Genomic DNA, 13,018 nt, shown 5'->3' on the forward strand with positions numbered 1-13,018 from the left:
TTATGACACTTGGTATGCCTTTCCAAGTCCAAAAAAAAATAATCGAAAATAAGATAATAAATAATTCGAGATAAATCGAAAAGACGATCGCTATAGTATCGATATTTTCCCCAAATTATATACTTGATATTTATCGCGTACATATACACGCTCACCATAAAACAGAGTAATCAATCATAACAAAGTTTCATTTTTGTCTGACCAAACTTAAAAGTTAAGAAAATTTCTTTTTTTTTCAAATTATATTTTAACCTATATTTTTTTGAAAAGAACAATTTTTTTGATACATTTACGGTATATAATGGTGGAAAGGATTGAAGACTTAAATCTTCCTACAGCTGTGGTTACTAGACTAATTAAGGATGCATTACCACCGGTAAAGTTGTTTATATTAATACGCATGAAACTATTTCAATTAAAAGCTTTTTTTTTTTCAAAGAATTCATTTGTTAGCAAAGAAGCGAGAGCAGCGATAGCAAGAGCTGCATCTGTATTTGTAATTTATTTAACAGCTTCATCCACAACATTGGCGCGCAAAGCTAAATTAAAAACTATCACAGCAAAAAATATTTTAGATGCTTTAGATCAACTAGAATTCGAAAGTTTTGTTGGACCTTTAAATGAAGAGCTCGAGAGTTACAGAAAAAATATGAAAGACAAAAAAGATAGTAAAGCTTCAGCAGCTGCAGCTAAAAAGGAAGACATTACTGAAGCGGCAGAAAAGCGCGACAATGAACAAGAGCCTGATACAGTTATTATACCAGATGATGATTAAATGTTAATTTTTGGTTCACTAAAGAAAATATACAAATTTGTAAGAATTGGTTGTTTAATGTATAGTATATACATATATACTTCATTCATGTTTACAAAAATTATTTTGCTAATTGGTACACCCCACCAGCGAATATTAATTTATGTTCTCTCACTTTCCGTTGCAAAAAGTTTTTCAATTCTTCCTGAGAAAATTCTATCCCAGGTCCATGGGAAGCAAACATTTTTAGCATTTGATGAATTCTTTCGATAGGTAAAGAATCTAGATTTGTTAACATTCCAACAATATACGACCAAAACACTTGCAATTCTTCTTCTCGTTGATCACTCGCGGATGCCATTGCGCTTTCAGTTTCATCTTCCTCCAACATTTCTTGATTTGAAATATCGTCGATGGTAGTTTCTTCACTTTCATCAATTAATGTATAGACATCAGCTTTGGTTTCCTTAATTAGACCTTGCGTTTGCCAAAATATTATTCGCTTACGAAGTATTGACTGCGGTACTTTCATAATTTGACTTAAATCTTCTAAGTTCCACTCATCTAAAAAAATTAAATTGTTAAAAAAAATACGTACATATATTTATGTGCGTATACTCTTATTTTGGAAATGATAGATGATAATGGCTTGAGTTGGTGTCACCGTCATATCGAGTTTTTTATTAGCTAACTCTATTTCAATGTTTACTTTCCCCGTCACATGCCTCCAGTTAAGGGTTCTATTTCCTTTATATGCTTCATAAGATTTTGTGTACTTTTTGAATTCTTCTTGTATTTCATCTGGTAACTCAAGCGTTTCTTTATTAAATGTGGGCCAATATTGCGCGGAAAGTATGAGTGATGAAATTTCAAATGATTTGTCTGGAGCAAATGGATTCATAAAAAAATGTATTAAAATGTGTTAATTGAAATACTTACTACTACTATAATTTATGTCGCTCAATATATGGGTATTTATCCGTTTAGAATCACTAATATCTTTTAGCATAACTTCGCAATTATGTAAGAGGGATTCACCAAATCGCAATTTTAATAATTCCAAATTTCTTATTTCTTTTTCAGGATTAAAATCCAACTGTGTTAGTAATCTATCCGCAAGTAAACTTCTATATTCACTAACGAATAACTCTTTACTACCATAAATATCAACTACCATTGAAATAATATCAGCAGATCTATTCTTTCGATTAGCTTTCAATGCTGCAATTCAAAATTTTATATTAAAAGTACTTTAAAAATAATTTTCTTATTATACATGGGTTTGCATCGACTGGATCTGGCTGCCACATTTCCCAATTTACCATTTCGTCTTTTCCGTTAACATCAACATTTTCCTTTAAGGTTTCGCTTTTAGCTAATTCTTCTGCTAGATCTGTTGGGCCTTCCTCTGTTAATCCTGTAACAACACGACGTACTGTATCATTGCGCCTTCTCAAATATTCCTTTACAGGCTCTGTGACAGTTTCCAAAAGTACTCCACTGCTATCTAAATGCCTAATGGCTTTAATAGCAGCTACATATCCTGTTAAAATATCCATCGTATTCACTCCAGGATGCAATAAGCGAACTTCAAGTGATTGTTTAAGCGTTGTTATTAAATGCTGACGCAGATCGATTTTTTCCAAACAAACTTTCAAATCATCAATTGCAGGTTGAGAGTCCGGATAATCTTTAAATAAAAGAATATGTAAATCGTTTAAAACTATTTTATCGACATTTTAATATCTACCGATTATAATGCTAAAAAATTGTTCGATTATGATTTTTCCATATGTTTCCCATAAGTAATATGAAAACTTTATATTAAAATCTTGTATTATAATTGATATTTTGCTTTCTTTTTCAACAAGTAGACTTCCCCGATTATAAATCCGTGTCAGCCAATTAAATACAATAGATTCTAGCCACTTCAAGTAAAATAATAAATAAAAAAATATTTACACATAAAGACATACATAATAGATAAATACCTACTTTTTTTAAATTATCCAAATGAGATTTATCAAAAATACCCTGACATGTATCTCTCACATATGCTGCAATTCTTTCCTGGATTAAGGAGGTAAGTGTATAGCCAGATAATCGGTCGAGTAAATTCATATTTGTTAAATATTCGTTAGTTTTATTGAACGCACATATCAATCTTTGACACCTACAATTTTCAGTTTCCATTTCGCACCCATTGCATTTAATTTCATCTATACCATCCATTTCATCTTCATCCATTGTTTCTGCTAACTGATGACTATTGACAAAAACTTTAAATGAAATGCTATAAAATGTATACACAATATCATTATAATGTGCTGGTAACTGTGACAAAAGGGAACTTTTAAAAACATTGTTGAATTTTTCAAATTCATCCTCCTCAATATTAAAATTTTCAAATTTTGTAAGGTCTCTTAAAATTGCCAATCTCCTTAAAATTTCTTGGATATCTTGGTGAAATTTGTGTAATTCAGATACTGCTAATTGAAACTGAAAGAACACATATTCAGAATCCTTTTTCTTATGAAAGTGCGACCAAAACTTTAGTACAATATCACGGCGCAATATTTCATTAATTTCTAAAAATACGGTTTTATAAATAATACCACTAATATTAAGGTTCTGCAACTCATAAGCGACGAATTCTATTTCATCTGGATTCAGTAGCTCAAGAACTTCAATCTTGAAAAAATAAAGCATTAGTGTGCTGTAGTAAAAAAAGTTTCATATTATAGTAATATAGCGAACCTTTTTCTTTAAAACAGGAAATAGATTACAAGTTTTTTCCCAGAGTAAATCAAAATCCATTATATGTTTTAAATACAGTATTTATTGATTCTGGTTTAGATCTGGCTTCTATAATCCAATATATTTAATTCAGAATTTTGTTAATGTTATACCATTGCCGGCACAATAAATATGTAATCAAAACAAAACAGCAATCGATACCAATAACTAACACTGTCACATGAAGCCTCTATTTTTTGAAGTTTTACAGGCGTATGAAATTAAAACGTCATAATAAATCTGAGCGTGATTAATATCGAATATCGATGAACACATAACATAATATTATGAATCAAAATATCAAAAAAATTTATTTTCACATACAAAAATTAATAAAAATTTGAAGAATTTATTTTCACATAAAAGAATATATAATTGTTCCTCACTTTCTTTTCTCTTGGCGAATAAAATAGCTAGATACACGATCAGGCTCATAATCTTTGATCAAATTAAATTTGATGGCCTTCTTTTCAATTAAATTAAAAGTATTTTTTAACTTTTGGTCAAAAGTTCTAACTGAAGTCAAGTTAACTCAATGCAATTATAATTTTACCCATTATTGACAATTTAACTCGAAAAAATATATATGTATATATACATATGTATGTATTTTTAAGTCTTGTTATACGGTTGGGACTAGTAGTGGGTTAATCGGTTATTTTGGTCAAACTGAGCTAACCCAATTTGATACCCAATCCTGATACCAACTTGGAATTTCAGTTATTTGCATTGAAATGCACACTGCCCAGGCAGCATTGAGATTTTAAATCGTACAGAATATTGTTGCAATTTTGATGTTGGCAAACACATCAAGATATTTTAAAGCTATTTTTAACCAAGGCTTCCAAAATAAATTGTATCATCAAAAATATTTTAATAAAATTATAAAGAGATATTCTGTATGTAATTTTGAATTGTTTTTGAGAAATAGAAATTAAACGAAGTATGTATGCATGTAAGCATGCCTGATATTGCAATATAAATTTTTTATTTTGAATTTACATTCATGTATTTATGAGTCGAGTACTCGTATTTATTCGTAAATATAAAATTGTCAGGCATATTTACTTACAGTCATGTAATATGAATTTTAAATTTAAGTTGCACACTTTATTTATAATGTAAGAAAATAAACCTCTAGCATAATCAGTTGTATTTTACTTTCTGCAGATCTTTAATTCCAATATGAAACGAAATTCCAGTGATATACCAAGTACTTCAGCAAAAATATTAAAACTTTCCGATTCCAGAAGCACAAATGTTGGCTTATTTGTTGAAAATTTTGAAAAGAATCGTGAAAATACTGCAGATTCAATTTTGGATTTTAATTTTAATAAAAGAAGAATTCGGATATTATCAGATGCAAAAGAAGTTCCCGAAGAGAGTGAAGGTGATTGGTAGATTATAAATGCCTTTATTGTGACTAAATATTTCATTAAAATCATGTTTTGATTCATATTTATATTTTATTCAAAGGAATTGTTTACTGGATGTCTAGAGATGGACGTGTTCAAGATAATTGGGCATTTTTGTTTGCTCAAAAACTAGCTCTCAAAAATGAAGTTCCTTTATATTGTTGTTTCTGTTTGGTTCCAAAATTTTTAGATGCTACTATACGACACTACAAATTTATGTTGAATGGTTTAAAAGAAGTAGAAAAAGATTGTAAAGATCTTAATATTCAATTTCATTTATTAATCGGATATGCAACTGAAAAAATACCAGAGTTTTTAGAGAAATTTAATATTGGAGGAATTGTATGTGATTTTAGTCCGTTAAGAGTACCAACAAAATGGGTCGACGATGTAAAAAAGAATCTACCCTCGAATATTCCATTATGTCAAGTAGATGCTCATAATATTGTTCCTGTATGGGAGGCTTCTGATAAACAGGAGTATGCTGCAAGAACTATACGGAACAAGATAAATAACAAATTAAATACATTTTTAACAGAATTTCCGCCATTGATAAAACATAATTTTAAAAGTAAATTTAGTTACAAGTCTGTTGATTGGAAAAGTGCAATTGAATCTCTTGAAGTTAACATGGATGTAGAAGAAGTTGAATGGGCGCAACCAGGTTATACAGCAGCATGTATAAATTTGGAGTCATTTTGTGAAAATCGACTGAAAATATATAACGATAAGCGCAATGACCCTCTACAGAATGCATTATCAAATCTTTCACCATGGTTTCATTTCGGTATATTAAAAATCAAATAAATTAAAAAGGAATTCAGTTTCTAAAATTAACTTTAAAAAAAATGTAGGGCAAATATCTGTTCAACGAGCTATATTGACTGTTAAGAAATATAAATCAAAATTTCCTGATTCTGTTGCAGCTTTTTGTGAGGAAGCTATTATTCGAAGAGAATTATCTGATAATTTTTGCTTTTATAATGAAAATTATGATAATCTTCAAGGTCTTACATCCTGGGCCTTGAAAACACTAAATGATCACAGGAAAGATAAGAGAGAATACATTTATACTAAAAGTGATTTTGAATTATCAAAAACTCATGATGATTTGTGGAACTCAGCACAAATTCAATTAGTTGAAGAAGGAAAAATGCACGGGTTTTTAAGAATGTATTGGGCAAAAAAAATTCTTGAATGGACAGATACTCCGGAAAAAGCTTTAAAAATTGCAGTATATCTAAATGATAAGTATAGTTTAGATGGTAGAGATCCTAACGGATATGTAGGTAAATTCATTTTATGTTAGCTACATGGGTTCCTACACTTATTAAAAATTTGTGTACGACTTTTTAACGTTTTTTCAATTCGCAGGTTGCATGTGGTCTATTGGAGGGATTCACGATCAGGGTTGGACTGAAAGACCTATATTTGGTAAAATTCGTTACATGAATTATGCTGGCTGTAAAAGAAAATTTGATGTAGTCGCATTTGTATCACGATATGGTGGTAAAATTTATAAAAAACCTAAAAAATAAACAACTAAGTTAACTACCTACGTCAATTTAAAAGTACTTATGCACCAATACACATTTAAATATTTGATTTGTTAATTAATAACTTTCTTTAATTTTATAAAGTATTATAAAAATCTTAATTTGTATAAAAATATGTACATATTATGTATTTATGCAATAAAACATTTTTTAGAATAAGATAACGTATTTGTAACAGAAAATCTAAAACTGAACGAATTTGAAGAATTAACTTTTATGTTTCTTCTTGAATTCTTATGTGCTTTATTAAATTTTCGAAAGCTTTCTCTTCGTCCTCTGCATCAAGACCATGTAAAAGGTCTACGTCGGAATTTGTAGCATTACGATTATGTTTAAAGAAAGTTGACTTCTTTAAATTGTTTATTCGTTTCCTAAATTGTGATTTTTCAGATCTACAACCTACATCATGCAGATTAGTGATGTCTGCACGATTCACACCTTCAATACTATTTTCTCGTGAAATCACACTCTCATCTGATTCACTACTTAACCCCATCACGCTCAATTTTTCTAATTGCTTTTGTAAACTATCGATCAGCTTTTTTGCACTAGGTAAAGTTTCTTCAGTAAGAGTTAAATTTTTCATTTTCATTTCGGCTAATTCATTTTTGCATACTATTAAGTCAGTTTCCAATACTAGGTTCTGTCCTAAAGCATACTGCAACTGTTTATTTAATTGTTCAGCATCAAGATTAGGTGCGTTCTCCTTCATTTCTTCCAAAGACATATTAATCACTTGGAGTTCTTCGAAATTCTCTGTTATTGTACGATTTTCATTCCTTAAGGAATCATTTTCTAATTGTAAAGTTTCCAAATGTTTTCTCAAGTTTTCTGCATCACACTCCCGATTGTGATGATATTCATTTTCATTTTCAAAATTTAAAAAAATTCTATGCAAGTTAAAAACTGCCACTTGTTTTCTGCATTGAGGACACGAAGATGATCTAATTGATTGATTATCAATATTTGAGACAAAGAGATAAGATATTGAAATTTATTATACATATTTATGCTTATTGTTCTTACCTTTCATATATTTACTTTAAATTTACTTACCTTTCCAACCATGATGTGATACAATCATAATGAAATACGTGTCCACAAAGTGTTGATCTTACATCTGCAACAACATTAAAATTATCTGAACATATTGGACAATTTATGTCCATTTTGAAATTATTTTAGAATTGGAGAATTTCAAAAAAAATCTTTGCGCTCCACAAACACTGTAAAAATCCTTATCAAAAATCTTTTAGTTGGTTTAATACTCTTGACATAACAAAAATATTAGTATTTTTATCAGCTGTTGTTTTACTCGTTATTTGTCATACTCAGAGTAAGAATAAAGGATTGAAGTTAATTTCAAGCATTACTGACATATTGTTACGTCAAAATGTTCTACAATAAATTAATGCGATCCCAATAAATAATGGTAACCTAGTCTGCTTTAGAAGTTTTTTAAGCAAAGTAACTAGTAAATTAACCGAGTAATGAGCGCTTTAACAGTTGTGTTTAGTTGTTAACCTAGTTTGTTTACAATAAATAACACAAGAATTTGAACTAATTTAGTTTCGAACTTAACTTTTGCTTTTATTTAACAAAACCAACAAAATAAAAAATTATTATATTATAACTATATTACAACCAAACCAAAGTGGATTTTGATGAAATATTGGACATCAGATTTTTATCATATTTTTCCATAGATTTGTTGGATGCGAAGTTAGGTTATTTATAAGGCATTTTCGTTTATTATCTCAGAAGTTGAATTAGATCAGAAAATCTGATCTATGAAATCATTCTGTCAAATCAGAAAATGTTTTTCAATCACCTGAATTTGAAATTAGACTAATCTGAGACAATATGAATGTTAAGCTTTTAAGGCGATCAGAACTAAAAAAACGAACAGATATATTTTTTGACAGACCCGGATCTGTTGTTAACGAAAACGCCCATAAACTATGAATATGTTATTTAAATATTTCAATATATTTTGAAATAGTTGAATGAATAAGCGAAAGTTGAAGTAAAATTAAATTAGTAAATTACTGCAAGTTGTCAAAATTGATTGTCTGAATTACAATTGGATTTTTGTTTCCTGGAAAGACAGGAAAGTTAAATTTATGGCTATAGGCAATTTTTTGATTTGATAGAAGTTACATAAAGCTCGGTTCCCATAGAAATCTAAAATCTACATAAAGCTCCCAAAAGTTCCTATATCACAGTTGAGGATGATGTGCTTTATTTTTTATTTTGTATGTACATTTTTTTTATTTCTATGTATGCACAATTATAATAATGCACATAAAATTACTATTAAGTACATATCTATAGAGAATTTTGGTTGTTAGATTGTGAATGATAGAAAAAAATACAAAATCATTATTGTGAATGTGAACTCCAAGAGATGAAGAATTTTTGAACGAGAGAGCAAAGAACCCTGTGTAGTTTCCATCATTCAACTTGTATTGTAACTTGTAAAAAACAAAATGCAACAAGTGAATCTTTTTGACATTTAAATTAAAGAAAAGTTTAGTAGTTGCCCAAATTTGTTTGAGTTATGTTTTTGTTTGTGAATTTTAATTTTTTTTTTAAATGATGTAAAAAAAGATGTTATTTTAACAAAAATATACAAAACTAAAATAAAATATTAGAATTAGGATTTTTCACAAACTAAATAAAAAATCAAGAAATTTGTGCCTTATTCTTTTCTTTATGTGTAAATAAAATATTACTCATAGCTAAAAAATGTTTGGGTGTTTTTTTGTGTTCAGTAGTAAGAATAAATTAAAAAGATTATTACTATTATTTTGGCAAATCATTAGAATAATAAATGCAGAAACATCATTAGACTTAGGAGATGATTATTCGTACATAGGATGCTTAGAGGAGAATATGCAATTATTACAGCAAACTGCGTTTGCAGGAAGTGTAAACCAATGTATTGAAATTTGTGAGCATACATTTTTCCGGTAATTATGCGTACAAACAATAAAAATTATAAATGTTGATTACTACATAAAGCTTTAAAAATTAAAATTTTATAAAAACGGCGCAGTGTTTTTTTTGCAAGGGTTTAATTAAATAAAAGACATGGACAAATTATGCTTTAAAGTTTTCGGTTATACGCGTTTAGATGTTGAATATTCCAACTTATAGCTAGGTATAATCCTATTGAATTCTGTAACTAAATAGTTGAAAAAAATAAAAATTTAATTGCTATTGAAGTATATTAAGTTTTAAAATTATAAAATTATCTTTTATATTAAACGATTTTTGCATACATTATAAGTAATAATAATCGAGTATATTTTAGATCTAGAGTAATTCGGTCAAATAACTCTTGCACTGTAAAGTACTTTGTCATTAATATGAGTTGGAAATAACGTAACCCGTCTTACCGTTAATATGTGTATAAACCATTATGAATATGCTTAAATACACATTATCAATAAGTAATATGACCATGTCTTTTGTTTTATATACACACATAATCAAATAATGCTATTTTTAACATACATATTGTTATTTTCAAGGTATGCAGTTTTATCCCCTGGAGATAAATGTACATGTAGTAATCATTTAGATGCTGCCGAGTTAGATAGAAGTCTATGTAATACACGATGCAGTAGAAGAAAAAATCAAATATGTGGGGGTGTTGGGGCTCAAAGCTATTATACAACTGGCTGTAAGTTTATTATAAAACAAAAAATTTGAGAAAACTATAAATATAATTTGAGCAGTTATTTGTCTTTTATTAGCATAAATTTTTTTTTAAAAATAAGAATAAACAATATTAGGTTTAAATATTTGTATATTAAAATTTTAGTGGCAGGTTTTCCAAAAGATTTGCGAATCACTAATAAATCAGAAAACAGTATTGAAGTCAGGTGGACAAAATCTAGTCAACAAGAGCAAGTAACTAGTTTTATAATAAAAGCTGTTGTTATTAAAACATTTGCGACATACGCAATTCTAAACAAATTAGAATGGACTGTGGATCGAAACGAAGATCATTTCGAACTGAATAGCTTACATCCAGGAACAGAATACAACATATCTGTAAACGCCTTATGTGTTTCTGAAGATTGCGGTAGCGATTTCGTTATTGGAGAAACTGACATTGGAGGTAAAAAAATAACATGAACATTTAGAAAATGTATTAATGAAATATTTTGTTCAGATCCAGATCCTCTTCCACGTGAACCGAAAATTGTTAATCGAACAGAGACAACATTGACAGTTGAATTGTAAGCACATATTACAATTATAGCGTTTTAAATCTAATTTAATATTTTTAAGGTTACCTTCTATTAATAATAATGGCCCAATTTCATTTTACCGTATTGTAGTCCAATTTGTTGATGATATTATTAACCAACAATTTAACGAGGAATTGTTAGGAAACTACAATAGATCTCGTTTAGATGGAATACCTTATTACATTACAGCGGAGTTAAGATTTTCTGTAAAGAATAATATGTATACAAAGCATAATATGTTTCAATGAACTTTGTTTTAATAATCAGTTGATTGTATTATGTATGTACAGTGCAAAAACAGATAAAAGCTGCATTCTATCAATTTTGTTAAATTTAACATAAAACAAATTCATTGTAAAAAATTATGTTTTTTTTTTTAAAAGGGCAATTTGCTCAATAGTTTTTATTAATTTGAAAAACTTTTTTAGAATATGTCTCAAGATTTCCATGTTGGCGACGGTTTCTTTTATAGAAGATTTTATAATGCGCCGTTGCCTCCAAAAGCTCATGTTCACATAATTTTAGGAATTGTAAGTTCTTATAACGGAATTACAAAAATTAAATATGCTCAAGCCACTCACGAACAGCACAATCCTTTAGGAATAATTTTTTATGATATGATAGGTAATGTGGAATTTTTTTTATTGAATTTATATTTATTAATTATGAATAAATATTTTCAGATGACCAACAACCGTCACAATTCGCACTAATCGTTGCTTGTATAATATTTGGAATTTTGGTGATTTTTAGTATTTTGGCTTATGGAATACTGCATTACAACACCCGAAATCGAAGACAAAGATTATCCGATACTCACGAATTAACAGTCCAAACTCCGACACTTGAAGTGGTTTTTATCTAAAAATTTATATATGAACAAAAAACAAAGTTTATGAAATTTTTTTAATATTTTAAGGAAAATAGCGCTTTTACATCAGATGAATACAGTAGGGGCAATTTCAAAACGCAGCTTAATGGAATGATAGATCATTTGGATAGTTCACAAAAATTTCCCAGAAATGCATTGCGACTAAATGTTAACAACGTTATTGGAAAGGGAAAATTTGGAGAGCTTGTTACTGGGAAGCTTTACACTGATGTGGATACGTACAACTGTCAAGTACATGTGATATGCGGTAACATTTTAGAGGTGTTTTATATTTTAGATTTTATTAATATTATTTGTAACATCAATTGTAGATGACATGGAAACTGAAACACAGAGTATTTTCCTTAAAGAGTTCAGTCAAATTATCAATTTAATGCCACATGATAAATTTTTAAACTTTTATGGAATAAGTGCTACTCCAGATTGGTTTTATATTATTTTTGAAAATTTACCTTTGACATTAAAAACTAAATTAGTTGAAAGTCGGATACCGTATAACATGGATAATCATCGTTTTTCGGGTTTCTCTGAGGAATTGGCAATTCGATGGATATATGAAATTGCAACAGCCATGGAATATTTAGAAGTTAACAAAGTGGTTCATAAAAAGCTAAGTTCATATAGTATATTTTTAACAGAAAATGACAAAATCAAAGTAAGCTTGTTTGGAGCAACAAAAAACAATGATGCAGGAAAATCTATCGATATTATACGTTGGATGGCTCCTGAAGTAATTAGATTTCAACATTATTCTATAAAAGGCGACGTTTGGTCATTTGCTTGTGTAGCATGGGAAATATGTACTCTTGGAGCGACTCTATATGCAAATGTAGTATCCGGAGATCTTTTTACCCAAATCAAAAATGGGTTGAGACCTGAACAACCATCATTTATATTTAATGATCTATATCAGTTATTTTTAAATTGCTGGCAAGTTGAACCAAATGAAAGACCTGAGTTTGAAGAAATCGCTTTTAATATTCGTCAAATATTAACATCTCCAAGACACGCTTTGTCTTACGATAGACAAGAAGGATTAACAATTCCATATTACTTACCACTGTTAGAAATACAAAATTATGAGTAACATAAAAATATTATGATTTGAAGTCTCCGCATTCAAAATTCAAAAAAAAAATTGTTTAGAAAATTTTTTTTTTCAATATTGTATATATGTTTGTGTGCACATATGCATACCGACTATAATATTAACTTTTGCTTTTAGAATGAAGAATCTCTTTTCCAACAAGTATTTTGGAATTCTATATTTTATAATATATATTATTATTAATTTATTGACTATAACTAGAACTATTTTAACAACTTTATACTCTTAAGATATT

The 13,018-nt window shown here is 28.7% G+C and overlaps 5 protein-coding genes across 6 annotated transcripts; 3 read left to right on the plus strand and 2 right to left on the minus strand.

Moving 5' to 3' along the window:
• Positions 1–165: 165 nt before the first annotated feature.
• Positions 166–815, plus strand: LOC129615755 (DNA polymerase epsilon subunit 3). Its single transcript, XM_055531127.1, has 2 exons — positions 166–376; positions 440–815. Exons 1-2 carry the CDS (start codon positions 302–304, stop codon positions 773–775), a joined length of 411 nt encoding a protein of 136 aa, XP_055387102.1. The 5' UTR covers positions 166–301; the 3' UTR covers positions 776–815.
• A 46-nt stretch (positions 816–861) lies between these two features.
• LOC129615731 (anaphase-promoting complex subunit 2) lies at positions 862–3,667 on the minus strand. The gene is made up of 7 exons (XM_055531097.1): positions 3,512–3,667; positions 2,750–3,445; positions 2,505–2,682; positions 2,031–2,444; positions 1,694–1,975; positions 1,373–1,636; positions 862–1,318 (listed from the first exon to the last, which is right to left on the minus strand). Exons 1-7 carry the CDS (start codon positions 3,569–3,571, stop codon positions 876–878), a joined length of 2,337 nt encoding a protein of 778 aa, XP_055387072.1. The 5' UTR covers positions 3,572–3,667; the 3' UTR covers positions 862–875.
• Positions 3,668–4,309: 642 nt separating this feature from the next.
• Positions 4,310–6,537, plus strand: LOC129615735 (deoxyribodipyrimidine photo-lyase). Its single transcript, XM_055531105.1, has 5 exons — positions 4,310–4,493; positions 4,721–4,940; positions 5,027–5,752; positions 5,820–6,254; positions 6,340–6,537. Exons 2-5 carry the CDS (start codon positions 4,736–4,738, stop codon positions 6,501–6,503), a joined length of 1,530 nt encoding a protein of 509 aa, XP_055387080.1. The 5' UTR covers positions 4,310–4,493; positions 4,721–4,735; the 3' UTR covers positions 6,504–6,537.
• A 40-nt stretch (positions 6,538–6,577) lies between these two features.
• Positions 6,578–7,890, minus strand: LOC129615753 (E3 ubiquitin-protein ligase TRAIP-like). The gene is made up of 2 exons (XM_055531125.1): positions 7,578–7,890; positions 6,578–7,465 (listed from the first exon to the last, which is right to left on the minus strand). Exons 1-2 carry the CDS (start codon positions 7,688–7,690, stop codon positions 6,736–6,738), a joined length of 843 nt encoding a protein of 280 aa, XP_055387100.1. The 5' UTR covers positions 7,691–7,890; the 3' UTR covers positions 6,578–6,735.
• A 1,273-nt stretch (positions 7,891–9,163) lies between these two features.
• LOC129615714 (putative inactive tyrosine-protein kinase Wsck) lies at positions 9,164–12,866 on the plus strand. 2 transcript variants are annotated; one of them, XM_055531077.1, is made up of 9 exons: positions 9,164–9,493; positions 10,058–10,209; positions 10,351–10,650; positions 10,705–10,771; positions 10,824–10,989; positions 11,212–11,407; positions 11,467–11,636; positions 11,703–11,922; positions 11,987–12,866. In XM_055531077.1, the coding sequence occupies exons 1-9, from the start codon at positions 9,270–9,272 to the stop codon at positions 12,760–12,762; spliced, it is 2,271 nt and encodes a 756-aa protein (XP_055387052.1). In that variant the 5' UTR covers positions 9,164–9,269; the 3' UTR covers positions 12,763–12,866. The 2 variants fall into 2 exon arrangements, with proteins under 2 accessions (XP_055387052.1, XP_055387053.1); XM_055531078.1 differs by having other exon boundaries at positions 11,467–11,633.
• The last annotated feature ends 152 nt before the right edge of the window (positions 12,867–13,018 follow it).

This window comes from Condylostylus longicornis, unplaced genomic scaffold (assembly GCF_029603195.1).
Source record: "Condylostylus longicornis isolate FDR11 unplaced genomic scaffold, ASM2960319v2 ptg000145l, whole genome shotgun sequence".
Taxonomy (NCBI): domain Eukaryota; kingdom Metazoa; phylum Arthropoda; class Insecta; order Diptera; family Dolichopodidae; genus Condylostylus; species Condylostylus longicornis.

Bases quoted from the DNA above. Each gene is read 5' to 3' on its own strand.
- LOC129615714 (XM_055531077.1), top strand. From the start codon at position 9,270: ATGTTTGGGTGTTTTTTTGTGTTCAGTAGTAAGAATAAATTAAAAAGA. The intron at 10,990-11,211 runs GTAAAGAATAAT...AAACTTTTTTAG, and splicing joins CAGCGGAGTTAAGATTTTCT to AATATGTCTCAAGATTTCCA. The intron at 11,923-11,986 runs GTAACATTTTAG...CATCAATTGTAG, and splicing joins TCAAGTACATGTGATATGCG to ATGACATGGAAACTGAAACA.
- LOC129615735 (XM_055531105.1), top strand. From the start codon at position 4,736: ATGAAACGAAATTCCAGTGATATACCAAGTACTTCAGCAAAAATATTA. The intron at 4,941-5,026 runs GTGATTGGTAGA...TTTTATTCAAAG, and splicing joins AGTTCCCGAAGAGAGTGAAG to GAATTGTTTACTGGATGTCT. The intron at 5,753-5,819 runs GTATATTAAAAA...AAAAAAATGTAG, and splicing joins TTCACCATGGTTTCATTTCG to GGCAAATATCTGTTCAACGA.
- LOC129615753 (XM_055531125.1), bottom strand. From the start codon at position 7,690: ATGGACATAAATTGTCCAATATGTTCAGATAATTTTAATGTTGTTGCA. The intron at 7,466-7,577 runs GTAAGTAAATTT...TCAATCAATTAG, and splicing joins ATCACATCATGGTTGGAAAG to ATCATCTTCGTGTCCTCAAT.
- LOC129615755 (XM_055531127.1), top strand. From the start codon at position 302: ATGGTGGAAAGGATTGAAGACTTAAATCTTCCTACAGCTGTGGTTACT. The intron at 377-439 runs GTAAAGTTGTTT...TTTTTTTCAAAG, and splicing joins TTAAGGATGCATTACCACCG to AATTCATTTGTTAGCAAAGA.
- LOC129615731 (XM_055531097.1), bottom strand. From the start codon at position 3,571: ATGGATTTTGATTTACTCTGGGAAAAAACTTGTAATCTATTTCCTGTT. The intron at 1,637-1,693 runs GTAAGTATTTCA...CATTTGCTCCAG, and splicing joins CGACATAAATTATAGTAGTA to ACAAATCATTTGAAATTTCA. The intron at 1,319-1,372 runs GTATACGCACAT...TAATTTTTTTAG, and splicing joins CTATCATTTCCAAAATAAGA to ATGAGTGGAACTTAGAAGAT.